This window comes from Neofelis nebulosa, chromosome 2, assembly GCF_028018385.1.
Source record: "Neofelis nebulosa isolate mNeoNeb1 chromosome 2, mNeoNeb1.pri, whole genome shotgun sequence".
Classification (NCBI taxonomy): Eukaryota; Metazoa; Chordata; class Mammalia; order Carnivora; family Felidae; genus Neofelis; species Neofelis nebulosa.
The window spans coordinates 6,429,424-6,449,583 of NC_080783.1; the positions used below are offsets into that span (position 1 = coordinate 6,429,424).

The window sequence follows — 20,160 nt, forward strand, 5'->3', positions numbered from 1 at the left end:
GCAGAAGCTCGGCCGCGGATTGGCCGGGAGTAAGATGCGCCACGCGTTTGAAAGGCCCAATCAGCGCCCGGCCTCTCCTCACCAGCCAATAGCAAGCCGGAAGGGCAAGCAGAGGGGGCGGGAGTCGTTATTTGAACCGGGGCGCCGAAGGGGCCGCGGTACGTCTTGCCGCTGGAGTCGGGTGCGGGTCTCTTCTTGCCATGGAGGGCGAGCCCCTGGGGGAGGACGCGCTGCTGTGGCAGCTCCGGGACAGCCGCCGCCGCTTCCAGACGCGCATGCAGCGGCTGATAGAAAAGGTAGGCCCCCCGCCCCCCAACCGGCCCGCTGGAGTCGGGGAGGCCGGGCGCGATGGGGAAGGGGAAAAACGGGGCTGGGGGCTGGGGTAAGGGTGGAGGCGGCCGAGCGCGGGGCCGAAGGTGGGGGAGCGGGGTGGGAAGGGGAGGGGAGAGGGGGTGGAGAGGAGGCAGCGGGATTGGGGGCGCTGGGGTAGACAGGGGAGGTGGTTTGGGGGCGAGAGGGAGGCGGGCGGGTTTGGGGGGGCCTGCAGACTTCCAGCCTTGTGCTGGCGCCTCCTCAGCCGGGTCAGGGCCTCCTCGCGGCCCTCGGAGCTGAGGGGATGCCCCTTTCTCTCCCGCAGTACAACCAGCCCTTCGAGGATGCCCCGCTGGTGCAGATGTCCACGCTGACCTATGAGACACCCCAGGGTACGGAGTCATCCCCCCACTTCTGAATGTTTACAGTTCAGAGTGTGAACAGGATAGTGTCGTTTCAGAGTTTGAAATGCTATCCCTGCTCTCTTGTGAAAATGTTGTCCGCCTAATAAGAACTAAAACATTCCTAGTTCCCTTGAGCCTATAAATTACTTATTTTTTAAATTACCTATTAAAAACAGAATTCTGCAGGTCCATAGACGTACGCTGGTTAAAAATACCCCTGTCTGACCCTGTCGGTCTGGGCGGTTGGGATGTTTTTTGGTTTTGGGGGGGGGGGGGGGTTGTAATTTTTTTCTAAGTTTATTTTTGAGAGAGACAGAGTGCAAGCAGGGGGAGGGACAGAGAGGGAGGGGAGACACAGAATCCCAAGCAGGCTCCAGGCTCTGAGCCATCAGCACAGAGCCCGACACGGGGCTCAGACTCACAAGCCGGGAGATCATGACCTGGGCCAAGGTCGGACACTTAACCAGCTGAGCCACCCGAGGCACCCTGTGGGCTGGTTGCTTTAACAGCCAAGGCTGTGTCTCTGTTTCTTCACCTGTCAAATGGGAAGATCAAGTAGATTACTTGATGGGGATGTTGTAAGTTACAGGAGCTCCTTGTGAAGCTCTTGGAACAAGGCCCGGCTCTTGTAATCACTCTTACTACTTTTTGACCTGTTTGACTTGGAGTATTAGCTGTCCTCCTTGAGATTCTGAGTACTTGGAACTTGACCTGAATATAAGGAGAAGGAGCCATTCTGTTCAGTGGTTGATGTTGTAAGCTGACTTAAATCTCCTGGATTCTCTTTGGTAGCTGGGTGAAGAAAGTTTGCACTGGGTGACGTCAGTTCCTCCCCCTCTGTCTTGTTACCAACTCATTAGGACCTGCTAATGAAGGCAGATCTCAGATCCAGTTCTGCTCTGCATTGGACAGACAGGCACTAAAAGCTTCATAAGATCTGCTTCTGAAGTTAAATAAAGTTTGAGCTCTCTGCATTTTTAGCTGGCCCAGCCACACCTTGGGTGAAAAGTTCATGAAGACAGAAGCTAAGATAGTCCAGCTCCAGGCCTCTGTTACTCTCTGGTCTCATCAGGCAATGACAAATCTAACCCGAAGGCAGGACCCAGGGCTGGGTAGGAATCGTTCCCAGGGTGCCATCAACAGGCTTCATTCACTATGTTCTGATGCGCTGTTTACGCAAGGAATGGTCTGGCCACTCCACATATCTAGAATACCACTAACTTCACTGCTGAAACTCACTCCTGACTCCAGTTTAATGAGAACAGCCTGTTAAAACGGATCCCTGAGGCCTCTGGCATCGGTGCTGGGTGCAGATTGAGTAGGTCTAACGAGCTCCCGGCTGCTGATAGTACAGTTCCTCTGTCCTGTTGCTCAGCCTGGAGAGGTACTCAGGGGAGTGCCACCGTGATTAGGGTTAGCTGATCACCCTTGTAGCATAAACTCCCGATTTAAGGCAACGCCGTAGGGTGTAGATCGGAGCTAACACTCCCACACCGATTATGACGAGGACAGGAGGGGAGGAATAGTTGTTCGCATGTGTGGATAGCTAAGGTGTGCCCTTTGCTTCTGAGAGTCTTGTGTTTTTGATTCTCAACAGCCCTTTGGGGTAGGTGCTGTCCTTAGGATCATGGTTTCCTAACAGAGGGTGCAGCAGAAAGGAACCAGCCCCATGTCACTTAGCCCAAGGAAACGTAAAGGAACCAGCCCCATGTCACTTAGCCCAAGGAAACGTAAAGGAACCAGCCCCATGTCACTTAGCCAAATTGGCAAAGCCTTGACCTGACGGAGCACATTTGCACGGCCTCACTCTGTTCCAGAAAGGCCACAGGGCACAGTGGCCAGGAGCACAGAGAGTCACTCCCCTAGGTTCCCAGCCTGGCTCCACCACATGGCTGAGCAGCCCGGGCTGGTTGCTGGACCCACTCCTTGCCTCTGTGTCTCCGTCTGGCCAGTGAACTTGGAAAGTAGGAGTTCTGTACAGGTGAGTTGTACACACTGAATGAGGTGTACTTGGAAAGTGTTTAGAATAGAGCCTGGAGCATTCTAAGCGCCGTGTGTGAACGTTTGCTAGTGTCCTCATTGGCAACCATCTCAACCCAAGGATCCCTTCTTGTTCACTTGAATTTACCTGGGGGCAAATGGAGGTTTAGGGAGAGATTAAGTATTCTTGCCCCGGTTCTGCTAACGAGTAAGTGGCAGGACTCCTGATCTCCGTGTTTACCCTGCGCTTAGGCTTTGTTCTAGACATCTATATTGCCCTCAGAAAGTGCTTCCAGTCTATACATAGTATATAGATTGCTCTCAATAAATATATTTTGAGTACGATACTTGGCACATGTGTGTTCCTTGTTTCTGCTTAACTCTGTGGCTTAATGACGGAATTGGATAATCTGCCTCCTAGGTAGGAGATTTCCATTAATGACAGATTTCTGTCTAATCTTAATTTTTTTTTAATGTTTATTTACTATTGAAAGACAGAGAGTCAGAGCGTGAGCAGGGGAGGGGCAGAGGGAGAGCGAGACACAGAATCCGAAGCAGGCTCCAGGCTCCAAGCTGTCAGCATAGAGTCTGACGCGGGGCTCGAACCTACAGACCGCGAGATCATGACCTGAGCCGAAGTCGGACGCTCAACCGACTGAGCCACCCAGGCGCCCCTAATCTTAATTTAAAAAAAAAAAAGACTTCCAGCCTCACAAAGATGAGAACAACAGGTATCAGGATCGCGGCTTGGTTTCCGTAGATGACGTCTTTCTCTGGCCCATCACGTTGGTTTTCTCTGAATGCGGACTGAACAGACATTCAGCGGTCAGGATTGTTTAAGCGGTAACTTTTCTCTCATTTCTTTTCTGAAGGATTGAGAATTTGGGGTGGAGGACTAGTAAAGGAGAAAAACAAAGGACACATCCAGGTATTTAATGTCCGTTTTTATTGCTGCCATGTGCTGCCGTGCGGGAAAATCGATGTGAATAAAGGCGTAGGTTAGCTGTGACTGCACCGAGGTCGCCACGGGGCTTCTGTTCTAGGTCTTTCTCACCTGAACTCCCCCCTTTTCCTCTAAGGATTTGCTGAGAAGTTTTTCTCCTGTTGCTCGTCAGGTAGCAGGAGGAGCTGCGTTGATGTTTAAGCCTTTTCTGCCCCCGTTTCCTCTGCTGTAGGCCAAGGGGTTCTTGACAACAGCCCCACATGCAGGGCTGGCCAGTGGGAGAAAGCTGCCCCTGCTGCTGCCCCTGCCCCTGTTCCCACCCCTGCCCCTGCCCCTGCCCCAGCCTTAGCTGCATCTGTGAGCTCAGTTTGTTGGGTCCTTTACAGAAAAGCCCCAACCCAGTTCCTTTGAGGAAAGAAACATGCCTCCTTTCTCTTCTGCAAGGGGAAGAGAGTAGGGAGAGGGTACAGGGTCACGCTTCTTTCCGCATGGAGCTGTTTTCCAAAACGCCGGTGTGGTTTCTCCCGGATATATCCACTGATGCTGGGGCACCTCGGCCTGTTATGTTCACGGGAGGTGCCGATACAGCCTGCCCGCCTCCTGGGAGACCCACGGAGTCTTGCTACCGTCATTTTTTTGCAGGGATGTCTAGAATTCCCTTAATGACTGCCTCCCAGCCCAGAAGCCTGTACCCCAGAACGAAAACGTCAGGGTTAGGGTTCCAAAGCAAGGAACGGCAGTTCTGAAATAAAATTTCTTCCTGATTATTTGAATCACACCCATAATACGTTTGGTTGTACAAATGTTAGAAATACATACAACCATTAAAATCAACCTGACTCCTATAGTCACTGATGATATTTTAGTATAATGTAATTCCCGCCTATAATACACATATTTTTACCCCTTCTTCTTTACATACTATACACTGTGATCATTTCTTTTCATCATCCATTGTATAATTCAGTCACACTTATTTACTTATTTATTTATTATTTTTTAATCTTTAATTTTTGAGAGAGAGAACGAGGGGAGGGACAGGGAGAGAGGAGCTGGGACAGAGGATCCAAAGCAGGCTCGGCACTGACAGCCCGATGCAGGACTCAGACTCACAAACTGTACCAGAAGAGAGGCCTATGAGACCCCTGCTCTCTCATATGCTAAAGGAAGGAGTGTAGGTTTGTTACGGTGGCTTTGAAATGTGTTCTCACTGAAATCAAGCGTGTCTTTATCCACTTCCGTGCTTTCGAGGACTCCCCAGTGAAGACTTTCGAGGATGCCCCAGACAGCAGGAGTGGCGGTGACCCCGCGGAAGCCGAAGCCCGAGGTCTGGCGCTTCCTGAGCCCAGCACACGAGTCCTGGGAGTGGGTGAGTGTCCCTGCACTAGGAATTGTGGTCGGGAGGGACCTGCGTCCCTGTGATGGCATTTAAAGCCCAAATTCCTCACGATGACTTTTTCCAAGGCTTTTTTAAAAGTGGGAGCATCTTAAAGTGCCTGTCGCTACTGTCCGCACTCCCCAAAGGAGCTGTCTTGCTGTTACGTCCGTGGCGCTTACACAGAAACAGTGCTCAAGCGTTCTTGAGTAATGGACATACGCCCTCCCATCGGTTTTTAACTTACTGCCCCCTCCGTAAAATAATTAATGTCAAAAATATAATGAAACTCCAGATTTGCCGTGCAGGCCGTGTATGAACTGCTGACTTTTTTTTTTTTTTTTACCTTTATTTGTTTTTGGGAGACAGAGAGAGAGAGAGCACAAGTCGGGGAGGGGCAGAGAGAGAGGGAGACACAGAATCCGAAGCAGGCTCCAGGCTCCGAGCCGTCAGCGCAGAGCCCGACGCGGGACTCAAACTCCCAAACTGTGAGATCATGACCTTGAGCTGAAGTCGGACGCTCAACCGACTGAGCCCCCCCAGGCGCCCCTGAACTGCTGACTTCTACAGAACGTCTTGCTGCCCAAACCCCAGCCCAGCCTGTTTTCTGGGGGGTCTGTCATCACCATCTTTCTCTCTCTGGTGTCTCTGTCTGCCCTGGATGCATCTGTTTGAACGTGCTCAGGTTCTCCCTTAAGCACACGGAAGAGTTCACGGCTCTCCCGGTCCCGAGTCCCTCTGTAGCCACCTGCCATGGGTCGCTTCCCTTCTCGAACAGACTTATAGCCGATGCTCTGCTCCACTGCCACCCTCTCTTCCGCCAGTTCTGTGCAGGCTCCGGGCTCCATCGGGAAGGCGTAACTCTCCGTGGTCCCAGCCTCCCCCATTGGCGACTCCCACTGGCATCCTGTGGCTTCTATCCCATTGCCCTGTTGGTGGCATTTGAAGCTTCTGGAAATCCTGTAATTGGCCTGTGGCCCTGTGCCCGCTGGGTTTTCTTCCTTCCCAGCCCCTCTTAACTCCCCTCTCCACTGGATGCCCTTTCTTGACGTTGGTCTGAGCCCCTCACTCTGGCGGAACCCCCATCCCAGACCCAGTCTGCATGTGTTTACTGCCTGTCAGCCTCTCTTCTTGAAGACTTTGTCTAAACTCGGCAAATCTAAACTGGAAAGGTCAACCTAGCAGAATTCCTATTGGCTCAGGCCTACCACCGTCTTCCCTGTTCAATGAGCCAGACACCCAGCCCCTCCTGCCCTCCTCATACGCAAGACGTCCCCCTCCTGTGCCTTTGCCTCCCACCGTCCCTTGTGCGGCTCTGCCCCCGTGCCCCACCGCACCCCCACGGTACCAGCCCCGCCCCTGCTGACACCTGCCATCAGAACAGACCCCCCACTTTCACCCAAGCTGTCTACACCGGCTCTCCTCCTGGTAGCAGTTAGCCAGCTGGGTAGACGGGTTTGTAACTGGTCCTGAACCCCCATCTCCTGCCGGCCCTGACCTGCAGCCTCTGTCCGCTCTCCCCAGCCCTCGCCCGGCACCTTGCCTGCTCTAGCCGTCTGTAAAATGGGTTGAGTCCCACGGGGAAAACTGGCAGTCATTCAGGGTAGAATTAGACCTTAAGGAAGGTGTTTATTCACAGGTGTTATCTGTTGGCTGGCGTTGATCGAGATTTTAGCCCCACAGATCCTTAGGTCCGCGAGTTTCTGGACTGCTCGAAATAACTAGAAATGTTTATCCTAGAGCTGCACTGTCCAGTGTGGTGGCTCCAGCCTCCTGTGGCGAGTCAGAGGAACTGAAAGTTAAATCAAATGGAAAATTTTATTTATGTGCCTCACGAGCCACACGTGGCCGGTGGCTGCCATACCAGGCGGCAGGCAGGGAACTTTCTGCCATCGCAGACTAGGACGGTGCTGGGCTAGAGCGACCCAGCTCCGAGGACCAGAAGCCACCGAAGGCGCTCAACGTGACAGAAAGCTGCTTCTCTGGTCTCTACCCCCTGAGGCGTGTTCCTGTTCTGATGCACTTGTCGCATTACTGATAATCAGGAAAGCGACAGATGGCTGTGTCCTTACTAAAGGGAGCACCCTAGAACATACTCGAGGGGTGTAAAAACTATTCTTGAGAGCAAAACGCAAGCTTTCTTTAAAATTCTTGGGGTGCCTGGGGGTTTAGTCGGTTAAGCGTCCGACTTCAGCTCAGGTCATGATCTAACGGTTCGTGAGTTCAAGCCCCGTGTCAGGCTCTGTGCTGACAGCTCAGAGTCTGGAACCTGCTCCGGATTCTGTGTCTCCCTCTCTCTCTGCCCCTCCCCCCACTCACACTCTGTCTCTCTCTCTCTCTCTCTCTCTCAAAAATAAATAAAAATTTAAAAATATTTTAATAAATAAAATTCTGATTGAGATTTCCTTTTTTTTTGCTTTTAGATTCAAAAAGCGGTGATGATGCGTCTTTGTGTCCGGAAGATGTAGTTGCTGGGGCCTTCACGGTAAGACCTGCCCTTTGTGACGAAGGGACCGAGCCAGGGCTTGGGGTGCGTGTGTGTGTCCTCATGTCCGGTGTCTTTTTTGAAATCCTCTTGGGAGGCTCACCCTTTGCTGACACCACCCCTCCCGTCTCTGGTCCTCCCTTCACATCCCTCAAGGCAGCAGGGGCCTCCTTCCATCTGGTGCGTGGCAGCCCTTACTGCCCCCGGTTCAAGCCGGATTTCCTGAACTCACATATATGTCGGGTGGTGTTCCCTGTGCAGACGGAACCATCACAGTTCACGGTGTGCCCAGTACCCTTGATCGAGCACGCTGTGTTGAAAGTTAGGCTCTAAGTTGGTCTTTGCCCGAAGAGACAATGTCATAAGGAAGGTGTTTCTAAGAAGTATTTCCAGGTCAGCCCTTGGAAGCCCATTTAGTCCACGAGGTCGCGAGATCAGGCCATTGTTCGGTGTCTCCCAGGGTGCCCCCGTGGTCCCAGGAACCACCTGTCTCCTCTTCCCCCGACGGGGTCTCATCTCCCCTTCCTTCCAGTGGGATGCACGGGAATACAGAAAGAACGCAGTCTGCTGGGGGGTCTTTCCTGGCCCCAGAGTCAGACGCTAGAATGGCTGTTGTGTGTGGCTTTTCTCGAAAACTGCTCTTTTTGTGAAGAATTTGCCCAAACACCCAATGTGTGACTTGTGGCGTCTAACTAAATAAGGTAGTGACAGGGGTCCGGGGGAAAGGCTGTACGTTTTGGAGCATTACGGGGGGGCGGTGGTGCAGGGCGAGGTGCCCCCAGATGTAAAGAACTTCCTGAACAGTGTGCGTGTGTGTTATCCCTGGTCTGCAGCCACTGAGGTGCAGAGAGTGAAGGTCAAGACCCCCCTGTCCCCAGGGCGTGGGCAGGAAGGGAATGGGGGGCCTGCCTCCTGAGCCAGAGTGCTGAATGTCCTTTCCTGTGAGCACACTGATTGGGACTAATGCTAATCGTTGAGTCCTGAACTCACCCAAGAATATTCAGATGGTTTTGAATTGTTTCCTAGCAATGCCATCACACACCTCCCAACAGGCTTATGAGGGTGGTTTTTGTGTTTTGGGGTTTTTTTTGTCTTTTTACTTTGGGATTGTTGCCACTGGATGAATTATCTAAAGTTGGATTTCTGGGTCAGGTGGATTTTCAGAGGGGCGGGCCCACTTTGCACCGCTAACAGCGAGGAGTGAAAAATGACTTCGAGGGGCTTCATTTACCCACGTGTAATTAATGAACTTGCCAGCTAGCTCGAGAATCTGAGAGCTCATCCGGACCCAAAAGCTCTTAAGAACACTGATTCTCTCTTGTGTCAGCCTGCAGAGCCCTGGAGCCCTTTGAAAAATGAGTTACGAAGGAAGTACTTGACCCAAGTGGATATATTGCTACAGGATGAAGGGTGTATAGAGGTAATGTGTTTCCCAGGACGTGTCTTCATATAATTGAATCATAACCTAGTGACACCGAGGTGGGTTAATCAGGTTTTTGTTCACTCTCCGTGGAGCCTGTAAGGAGCCTTTGGAGCAATTGCTTCCCAACCGTTTCTCTCCCAGGCTTGCAGACGGATGCTCGCCTTGTGGGGGCGATCAGGGAAACCCGTGGGGTGCGCCCTCCGTCGCCCACTGTTCTGGGGGGGGTGCTCACAGAAACGTAGGGGGCCCCACCCTCTGGGGAAGGGATTGCCCCCACCGCCCCACTTCTCCCCCCTTCCACCCTGTCCACGGTCACCTTGCTGTGGAGCACGCGGGGCCTCCCAGAGCGTGACCGACAGAGCAAGGGTGCCAACCCTAGTTTCTGTCACGTCTTCCCATAAAGAAAACATCTTCATGTCAAATAAGTAGGAGGTACTCGCTGTGGGATGACTGACTACTTTATCTCAAAGGCAGCAAACAGGAGCATAGACGTTTCCTTACTGTGCTGCTGACCGGCGAGGACGCTGGGTCTGAGGCCCGTTGATTTGGTGGGGGTACCGGGAACGGCCTTTCCCTTTAACCTGGAGCAGCAGGAGGGCATCCTGGGGGGGGGGGGGGTAGCCTGGAGGTCACATGGGCCAAGCTCCCAGAGGTTACTAAGACACCTCCCCCCACCATGGCCAGAGGCCGCGGCCGCTGCGTCGGGGAGGAGCAGCCGACCTCGCCGACCCGCGGGGCTCGGCACTGCGGCGGGGGGCGTCTGAGGGCGCCCAGAGTCGACACGTGTTCACATCGCAGGCTTCGTTTTCAGTGTACTGGTGACAGAGGTGGAGAGGATGCACGCGTGACACTGAGCCCTCCCCTGGCCTCGCCTGCCGGGCCTGCCCCTGGTAAGTGCGACACAGAAACTGCGTGAACCGCCTCCCGATCGCTGTTGGCAGAGCCGCGGCGCCCCCACCGCCGGGCACCCTGTCGTGTGCTTGACATAAACTGTTAGAGACACCGGCACCTAAAGGCGAAAGCCTCCGGTGTAGTCGGCAAACTGCTTGTTTCCCCTGGGACTCCAGCGCGCTAACTGCTGGTTAGCTCTTCAGCTCAACCTACTGCGGTGAAAGATTTTGACTCTCCGGAAACACAGGATTCCTACACCCTCTGCTCGCGTTTATTTGACAATCAGCCTGTTGTCGCAGTTGCTTCTCCGTCCCCTGCACACCCAGCGCCCACGCACACAGCACCCCCGCACGTGCACACACGTGCACACACGGACATACGCACACTATGTACGTCATCTGCAGTCACATATGTGTTCTCCTTAAGTGCTTGCAGGTCTCCTAGGCCCAGGGACGCGGCTGCGGCGGGCGGGGCGCATGCCAGGGCCTAGTCGTTTCCCGCACCGCAGTCCAGAAAGCTCCTCGCCGAGCTCTGTCTCTGTGGGCACCTTCCTATCACGACTTTCCTGAAGAGTCCCGGCTGCCGGCAGTGTTGCAGCACGTCCCTCAATTTACTCCTCTGGTGGTTTCCTCTTAGGTTAAGTGCATGTTAAACACTTTTGGCAAAAATGCTGCCCAGGCGACGGTGGGTTCTCTCAGGACATCACGTCACTCTGTCCCATTGTTGGTGACGCATGAGCCTGGCCACTTAGCTAAGGAAGGACCCGCTAGGTTTCTCACTACAGAAGTGCCCTCTCCTTGGCATCGTCTGCGGGTGCCCATCACCTGGGTCCCCGCAAACCCGACCCCGAGGCTTCGGCGCCAGGCCACGACTCCCGCCTGCGTCCCCGCCCGCAAACCCTTCCCTACTTTGGCCATTCCTTCCGTGTGCACCTGTTGGCATCCTTCCGTAAGCAGACGCCGAGTCCCTTCGTGCCCTAATTCTGTTTCTTTCTTTATCCCCACATGCTTTCACTTTTTTAAAAACAATTTTTTTCTAGAATCAATAAGAACCCATGGGCTTTTTTTTTTTTTTTTTTTAATTCACATATTAGTAGTCACTGATGCCCAGTTGTCCCAGATCAGCCTGCAGGAGCCCTTCGTGCTGGCTTCCCTGACCTCTGGCCTGCCTGTCCTGTCTCTTTTTGAGCACTTTGTCCCCCCACCATGACCTTGACCCCACAGGTGTGGCCAGCACCAAAGTCCTGCACTCATTTGGTTCGTCATGCAGTGAGGACTGATTTCGGAACCACGGCCCCTGCTGCCACATGCTTGCCAGTCTGCTGAAGAAGGTTCAGGAGTCCTGAGCAGCTCTTGGATGCTCAGACAGTATCCCACCAAGGGTGCACGTTCAGAGGATTGTGTTCAAAGTCACTCAGATCCTTTTTTCTCTTTCCGTTGTCATCACTTCGATATGCACTTGGGTTCTTTTTTTTTCTCTTTTCTTTTTTTTTGTATTCACTTCTAGAGTTCTCCTTATCCTTGTTGGTTTAATTTATTTATTTATTTAATTTTTTTTTTAACATTTATTAATTTTTGAGAGAAAGAGCATGAGGGGGATAGGGACAGAGAGAGAGGGATACAAAATTGGAGGCAGGCTCCAGGCCCCGAGCTGACAGCACAGAGCCCGACATGGGGCTTGAACTCACAAACCGTGAGATCATGACCTGGGCTGAAGTTGGACTCTCCATCGACTGAGCCACCCAGGCGCCCCGGTTTAATTTTATTTTTTAAATCTATAAAACATTTAACATGATGTGAAGGTCAAAGCTGTACGAAGAGGCATATTCAGGAGTCCTCTGCCTCCGTCACCTGTCCCCACAGGTAATTGGCGTAATTGTTGGGTTTCTAATTAGACTTTGAAAGGGCATCCAACGTGTAAACCATCACACGGGGGAGGAAGACCCCTTTGGGGAAGCTGGGGTCGAAAGTAGGAATTAGAGTTTGATAACTAGAAAGAAATCTCAGAGGAGAATCTATTCTCACGTTTTCGTGGAGATTTTTCTCTTGTTCTTTGAATTGTCTTCACGATCCACCCTTTTCGTTCTGTGGTCTCTGCAGATGGATCGTCTTGAACGGTAACACTTCGCTCTGTGTGTTTCCCTCCAGGACGCCGTGGCCGTGTGTCCGGAGAGAGTCCTGGTGGCCCAGTGAAGCCGGCTTCACGCCCCTGCTCAGCAGACCTGGCCGTGGTGCCTAGAAGTGACAGTGTCTCGTTACAAGGGACCCGGGGGCACAGCTTCTCAAGCAGCCTGTCCTTTGAGCCCGACGACATCTGTGACGTGACCATCAGCGACCTGTACGCGGGCATGCTGCACTCAATGAGCCTGCTGCTGAGCGCAAAGCCGTCCTGTATCCTCTCCACCAAAACCTCATTTGTCCTTCACAACTGGAGCTCGAGGAGGAGATGCTCCAGGAGCAGAGTGAACAGGACTCATTGCCGAGGCGGCAGGCGCCCTCACAGGGGTTCCCGGGAGAGGCTCCCAGTCCGTGCCGGGCCAGGGAGGGACAGGGGCGCCTTAAGAGATTGTGAGAACGTACTAGACGCTTCTGGCCAGAAGACGGGTTTAAAACTGGACAAAGCTTTTCTCGAAATAAACAAACCCCAAGTCCTTAAATGGGGTCCAAGTTGGAAAGAATTTAAGGAGTTAAGGAGTTTAACACCCGAGGGGCGTTCTTTGTTGCCTTATGGAGACTCCCGTGCAGTGTGTCATCTGGATCAGAAGAATAGATACAAGGCCTTAAAGTGGTTAATTTCCCCTGTAAAAATTGTTTCCACACCAAGAATACTCCCAGGCAAGCGAGGGAATCATTACAGGGAAATTGAAATCAGATTTGATAAGCTTCATCAGGAGTATTGCCCCAGTCCCCGGAAGCAGCCCGTCCTGACTTCCCTCCCGGGATCCTCGGCCGTGGACGTGTACAGGGGTGGTCCAGCGAGCCCTCGTGGCCCCCAGGGCTTCGAAACCCGCAGGCTCAGTGGAACTTTTGGCACAGCAGAAGCTAAGAGGTTAAATGAGGCCTTTGAAGAGCTGGGCGATCGAGCCAGGGGAGCAGGGAGATGCCTGCAGAGAAGGGGTTCCCCTTCCCCGCTTCCAGAGACCAGCCCCATGCAGAGCCCACACTGCTCTGAGCAGACACTCCTTTTTCAGGGAAACAATAGTCTTGGAATACTTAGAAAGTCTGCATCACCCAACAGACCTACTTCAGTAGCAGGGGTGCAGCCTCTAAGCCGTGGCCGAGATCGTTACAAGGAAATAAAAGAAAAATTTGACAAGCTTCATCAAAAGTATTGCCAACAATCGCCTCCGCGGACGAAGGCACTTTTACGCGTTGGAGCGTGTCCAGATAAAGCAAGTTTGGAAGTTCAGCATCAGAGAGGCACCTTAGGAACATTAAACCCAGACTCTGGCTTCCAAAGTCCCCCAAAGCTGTCGGCGTCACCCCAGCAGAGCATAGAACATCCACTGCGCTTAACCGCCACCGAGGCTCAGCCATTAACATGCCTTGTGCTCACTGCCGCTAGGGGCCATCGGTCCCCTCCAAAGAGACGCCGATTATCAGATTCTGTGCTGTGTGGACAGTGGGCCAGTTCCCAGGATTCCTCGAGAGTGGTGGGCCAGCCCATCCCAAGGCCGGGAGAGAGGTCGTCTCCTCACAGCCCAGCTGAGAAAAAAAGGTGCGTTTCCGTTCGCTGAATGTGGGTGTTTTATGACAGGATGCTTCTGTGCTCGTTTTCCAAACCTTCTCCCAGATTCTTTTCCTTCTGCTGAAATCAGCGTGTATATCAAGCACATGTCCCTGTGTGAGATGCATCATGGTGGGGCTGGACATGTCCTCACGGGGAATGTTTTACACGTTTTCCCCTGGGATGCATTTAGGGGACTTCTCTGAAAAGCCTCAGGAGGGCTCGGTCTGTCCTTGTCACACTGTCGTTCCCCACCTCTCCTGGTCTCACTCAGAAAACAGCTGTCGTAGAGCAGAACTGATCTGGAAGCAGTGCCTTTCCTTGTACTTCTGGATTCCCTAGTGGGTCCGGAGCGGGGGCGGCCCGCCGGGGCCACGGTATCCGTGCTGGGCTTTGAGGTGCACCTGGGCCGTCCCACCTCGGCCTACACTTGCGTTTGCACAGATCACGGAGGTCAGGTTTGCACGTACGAGCGCCACTCTGCTTTCTCCAGTGGCGGTGAGGTGGGACGGGTCGCCGCGGGCTGTTAGACTTCATCTCGTGAGCTCCGGGCCTTCCAGCGCGCACTTGGTGGGTCTGCGAGCCGGGGTCCCGGACGACGCGGCTCTTCTGACGGGTGCACGTGTGGGGTTTAATGCACTGGTGGTGAGGTTTCCTCTCCCCTCCTCACCCCGTGCGGATGGCCGGCCCCCTCGGCGGTCGTTCAGATGGGCCACGTTCAGTGTCCATGTTCTCCTTTTCCACCTGTGCCTGTTTGTCCTGTGACCCATCCCAGGGGACAGTGCGTTCCTCTCCCAGATGAGCCCCGATGAGCCCTGAGTTGTCACTGTCCCCGCCCCTCAGTGACCCCATTGCTCCTGCCCTGCCTTTGCCCACTCGCGCTTCTCAGCGTTCGGACCCACGTGGCTCCCCTCTCGGCAGGTATTTCCAAAACCCGCCGGTGCTTTGGCTACAAATGGGGCTGGGTGAGGAAGACGACCGCCCCCCCCCCCCCCGCCCCCGAATGAGCCCAGGAAGCCGGCATTGAAGCTGGCTGACCGCTTCATCAAGGTCAGAATCATGGTCCAGTCCTTTGTCCTCTCGCTTCCGCGGTCTTCGGCTGCCCCTGTTTTCTCAGCCTGCATTCTGGCTCCACAGGCACCACACGGCCTGTGGCCCTAACCACCTGACCACCTTGGTCAGGTGAAGCGGACCCGCCTTGTGATTGGTCTTTCTGGTCAAGGATTGAGGTCAGGGACCTCGGGTGAGGCCCAATGTGGAGCTGGAGCAAAGTGGGGGAGTCTCCCAGACCGGGAGAGCGGCCTGCGCCCCAGGAGGCCCCGCCGAGGGCCGAGTCGTCGGTCTGCCGGGTGGCTGGCTCTTCCCCTTTTGTCCGGGCCTCGGGCTCCTTGCCTGCGCCCGTCTCGGGCCAGGCCACCTGCAGGGCAGCGTGGAGCCACGTTCCGAGTCCTGTGGGGTTGAGGCTTTCGGGGACCGTGGCAGGCACTTGGGAGACACCTGACCTTCCTTCTCAGCGGAGAGGGGGTTGGTTTTCACCGAAGGCAGCTCCTCAAGTGAGAGCCGTGCCCGAGGTGGCCCAGCCCCCACCTGCCAGAGCGCCCTTGTCCCTCCGGCCCTGCTTGTCTAGGCCTGCACCCGCTCACACGCACCCTCCTGACCTGTTCTCTACGTGTCGTGCCCCTCAGGCTCACCTCTGTGGCTTTCCCACCTTGTCCCCAGGTTTGCCGGCAGGTCAGGCCGCCCGCTGTCCCGGCCAGCGCAGCGGGGTCACTGCCCCCTGCCCTCTTGTGCCTCAGCTGCACCCGACCCCTGCTTCCCACCTCGGGAGCCCCCCCCCCCCCCGCCCCGCGCTTCTCATTCACCTGCCCATCCAGGGCCACATGGAGCAGACACCAAGGTCACGGCCATGAGCCATGCCTTGTGTGCCCAGCAGTGAAACACGGGGAGAACTCAGCCCTCCGTGGGGTCCTCCCGGCTCCCCTGGAATTTGATAAGTCGCGGTGGCCGCCCCCGGGGGCCTTTCGCAGTTCCATCTGAACCCATGACACAAACATTCTTAACCATTTCCATATTTTTCTTCTCTCCCTACTTAAATCATAAATGTCTTAAGGGAAGGGACCAAATCTTCCCGAGCTGTGACTACAAAAGGAATTTGAATGGCTAACGTGTGAGTGCTTTCTGTGTGGAACCTTCTTTACACCCTTCTGCCTCAACCCGCACAGGAACTGTCTGATGAGATCGCTGTCATCCAGTAGGCAGGTTCTGTGTCTTATGTTACAAATAAGCGAATGTAGCTGAAGCCTCAGGACTCCTGAGTCCACACTCGCATTCGAGGCTGGGCCAGGATTTGAAGCCAGTGGGCGTAACGACTGGCTTACCCGCCTGCGCAGGGGGATTGCCTTCGGGTGGGTCTTTACCTCCCTTACGCTGTTTATTCAGTGTGGTGGCATTTTCTCTAGTGGACCCACCAATATTTACATATAGGCAGTGGAATAAATATAAAACAGTCCAGCTTTCGGTGGCTTGGGAATTCTAGTGGAATTGTACTGAAATCATTTCCCTTGTCACTTTTTTTTTTTCTTTTTCTAAAGGAAAGAACAACACGTCTTTCAAGATGGAAGAGAAAAGTGATTTTGTATTAGAAAAATTCAAAGCTGGAGAAGTATATAGCCAACTTCTTTTAGACTTTTGTCCCTCTTCTCCTTTACTCTACGTGTGTGAGTTTTTTGTTTTTGTTTTAATCCTCAAGAATATGTGAGACTTGGATTCACTTCCCTGCCCTTCAAAGCAAATTTCCGTGAAATTGGTCCCATTGAAATGACTCTGAGTTCTCGGTATCGAAATTATTTGAATAAAGTTGCTCAATTAAAAGTTTTCGTGTGATCCTTTATAGACCTGTTTTTCTCATGTGTTCTTTTTAAACTGGAGACATGTCCTGAGAATGCTCTTTATTCCCTGTAGGTAGAGAGCAGCGTTTGCCCCGATACCTGTGTGAGCCCTGGAGATGATGGCCCTCGCGGAAAGAGCTGCCACGGTTTAGGTTCAGAACCAGGGACCTGCTCTCTCCCGTATTAGGAGGGAGCAAGTTGAAAGTAACTCACCCATGACAGGCCATTCCTAACCTCTTCATGTCTTTAGCCGAAAACGTGCTGTTCTCAGACAGTCCCGGGATTCTTGCCACCACAGGGCTCCCCTCGTGGCTCGTGGTTCTCGTTGCCACTGCTTATAATAGGGTACCACGGTGACTTTTTAAATAAAATATTTCACACATTCAGAAAACAGTGACAGCCAGTGTGCCAGCCCACGTATTGCCGTGTGTTGTGGATTTCTTGCTTTAACTACAGAGTCAGAGGGGCGCCTGGGTGGCTCAGTCAGTGAAGCGTCCCACTTCGGCTCAGGTCACGATCTCGCGGTCCGTGAGTTCGAGCCCCGCGTCAGGCTCTGTGCTGACAGCTCGGAGCCTGGAGCCTGCTTCGGGTTCTGTGTCTCCCTCTCTCTCTCTGCCCCTCCCCCCCCACACTCTCCCTCTCTGTCTCTGAAAAATGAATAAGCCTTAAAAAAATTTTTTTAAATAGAAAGTCAGAAATGTTAAATTTTGCACACCTTTCCTTCCCATCCCCTTCTCCTGATACTGATATGTGCCCCTTTCCACCTACACCTTCATGCTGGGACCACATTACCCGAGTGTAGGAATTAGCTCAGGCCGCCTTAACAGAATCCCACTGACCAGGGACCTTACACAGCAGAAACTTACTTCCCACGGTTCTGGAGGCTGGGAGTCAGAGATCCGGGCCCTGGACAGTCTGCTCTGCTGAGGGCCCTCGGCCCGGTGTCTCTTCTTAAAAGGGCACTAATCCCTTCGTGCAGGCCCCACCCTGGTGACCTCCTCTAAACCGAATCACCTCCCGGAGGCCCCACCTCGGATTCCATCACACTGGGGTTAGGACCTCCATATGTGGATTTGGGGGTTCACGTTCGGTCCAGAGCCGTGGGAACCAGAAGGGCTGTGCCGCTCGCAGCGGAGAACATTCCGAGAGCCTTACCCCTCATGGGCAGCTCACTCTTCTCGGCACAGGCTGGCAAGGGGCTGCTGGCCCAGGCACCAACAAGGCTGGGGTGGCCCCTGCAGTTCCAGACCTTTCCCTTGTGTTCCTAAGAAGAGCACAACCCAGTCTCTGCTCTTTGTCGGGAAAAAATACCCTTAGCCAAAACGTGCCTTGTCCACACCACCGCCCCCTCCAAGCCCCGCCCCCCCCACCCCCACCCCCACGCCTCCTGCCTCATCCCTAGTAGGCCTGTGCTGTTGTCTCTGGCCAGGCCAGGCCCGGCTGCTGCAGAGACTGGGAAACAGGGGGTTTGATTATCATCTACAGGAAGAAGGCAAGGGGGAAGAGATTGGGCATGGGTCTTAGCTAATTATTATTTTTTTTTTGAGAGAGAGAATCTCAAGCAGGTTCCATGCCCAGCACAGAGCCCGACACGGGGCTCGATCTCACGAACCATGAGATCACGACCTAAGCCGAAGTCAAGAGTTGGACGCTCAATCGACTGAGCCACCCGGGTGCCAGGGGTCTTAGCTAATTTATGGGATCCGCCAATGAAGGACCCCATAGGCTATATGTGGGGTGGTCTGTGTCTTCAACGTGCACACAGTTTAGTACTGCTCGCATTCTGCAACTTGGTTTCACAAGAGGTGTTTGCACTTGACGGGAGGTGATAGGCGCCGGTGTCTTGTATCTCAAGAGTTCAGGTGGCTGGTTTCCCCCCCACCCCGTCCTGCTGGATGTCTAAGGACACACGCACAGCCGTGATGCGTGCGTGCGTGGGCTCACCTGTGGCTTACGTCTAGAGGTCGTGGACAGGTGTTTTCAGCTTCCCTAATTATTGCCAAATCGCTTTCCCAAATGGTTATTTCAGTTTGCGCTCTGGCGATAGGAGAGGTCCCACCTCCCACATTATTGCCACCAGTCAGTGCCACTTGGGGGGTGTGAGACGTATCGCAGTTTGCATTTCAGGGGTCCTGGCTTTTCAAGCGACCCCTCAGGCCTCTCTTGTTAACTGGCTTTGTTTCTTACCGATGTAGGATATGTTCTGGATGCCCGTCCAATTATATGAACCAATCTCGTTTATATAAACTGCAAGTGATTTGTCATTTAACACAAATCTATCTGTGATTTGTCATTTAACTTTATGGCGTTTTATTGCCCAGAAGTTACATGTTAACAGAATCGGATAGCTTAATCCTTTATTTTTTTCTGGCCTTTGCTGTTACCTTTTAAAGAAAACCTCTCAGGATAAAAAATACTATCGGTGGGGCACCTGGCTGGTGCAGTCAGTGGAGCATGTGACTCTTGATCTCAGGGTTGTGAGTTCGAGCCCCACATTGGGTGTAGAGTTTACTTAAAAATAAAATCCTTTGGGGGCACCTGGGTGGCTCAGTCGGTTAAGCGGCCGACTTCGGCTCAGGTCATGATCTCGCGGTTCGTGAGTTCGAGCCCCACGTCGGGCTCTGTGCTGACAGCTCGGAGCCTGGAGCCTGCTTCGGATTCTGTGTCTCCTCTCTCTGCTCCTCCCCCACTCACACTCTGTCTCTCTCAAAAATAAAACATTAAAAAAAAATTTTTTTTTTAAGAAAATATTTTTAAAAAACACTCTATTGTCTTGCGTCTTTGCGTTCCAAATTTAGGCCTATAAGCCGTCTGGAAATGTTCTGCACAGGCATGAAGGGGATTGAAGACTGTTGTCCACACCTGTGGCCCTTTCCTCCGTGCCTGTAGTGAATGGCTTGTCTGTTCCCGCCTGTGTCTGAAAATACCCTCACTATCTATCCCACGGGAGCCACAAAACAGTGGGGAAACCAGTGGGGTCCCGGGAAGCCTGTGGCGCAGCGACGATGATGCTTTGCGCTGTCCAGCAGCCCCCTCCCACCGAGGGGCCCGGGGTGGCGACTGCCTTTGAGAGTCCCGCCGTTACCTGCTCAGGAGGCAACCACAGACTACTCTGTTGACGGCCTAAGTGCAGGGAACCTTCCCTGCCTGCCTCCCGTCCCCTGCCTGTTGCTTGGACATGACCTTCATTTATTTCCCCTTCTTGCCCCTCAACCGGGTTCTGTTCCAGGCTTTGCCGGGTCCCTGCCCCAGCCTGTCCCATCTGGCCCCACGATGGGAAGAGTGAGGACAGGCCTGGTGTTGTGTCGCTTCCTGGAGACATCCCCCATCGTCCCCAGGCTGGTGGGCACTCCCCCCTCCCACCCACCCCTGCGCCACTGGGGCACTTCCACCCTCCTTCTTCGGATGTGTATCACAGTCCCCGGCAGAGATGCCTCTTTTCCCTTCAAGGGTGGGGTCCTGGGGGGCAGGGGCCAGACGGCCGCCTGCCTCCCCTCACTTCCCGGCACAGCGCCTGGCAGGGGACACACCATCAGCGTAGGGGGCACAAACGTGGATTCAGACCCTCACACGATCCGGGGAAAGCGGAAGTAAAACGACCCCATTGGAAGTAAATCCTCCCTTTGCCCCACTGCCTGGGCTTGGGGACGTTGTCACCTTCCAAGTCAGGAATCCGTACTCCAAACGGCAATGGAGGCTTATTTTCCAAGGGAAGGAAAGAAAGGGACACTGA

At 53.7% G+C, this 20,160-nt stretch overlaps 1 protein-coding gene across 1 annotated transcript; it reads left to right on the forward strand.

Annotated features, from left to right (window-relative positions):
* Positions 1 to 125: 125 nt before the first annotated feature.
* On the forward strand, positions 126 to 16,410 carry HJURP (Holliday junction recognition protein). Its single transcript, XM_058700589.1, has 9 exons — positions 126 to 296; positions 638 to 704; positions 3,569 to 3,624; positions 4,891 to 5,008; positions 7,438 to 7,499; positions 8,827 to 8,919; positions 9,734 to 9,812; positions 11,961 to 13,530; positions 16,131 to 16,410. Exons 1-9 carry the CDS (start codon positions 201 to 203, stop codon positions 16,168 to 16,170), a joined length of 2,181 nt encoding a protein of 726 aa, XP_058556572.1. The 5' UTR covers positions 126 to 200; the 3' UTR covers positions 16,171 to 16,410.
* The last annotated feature ends 3,750 nt before the right edge of the window (positions 16,411 to 20,160 follow it).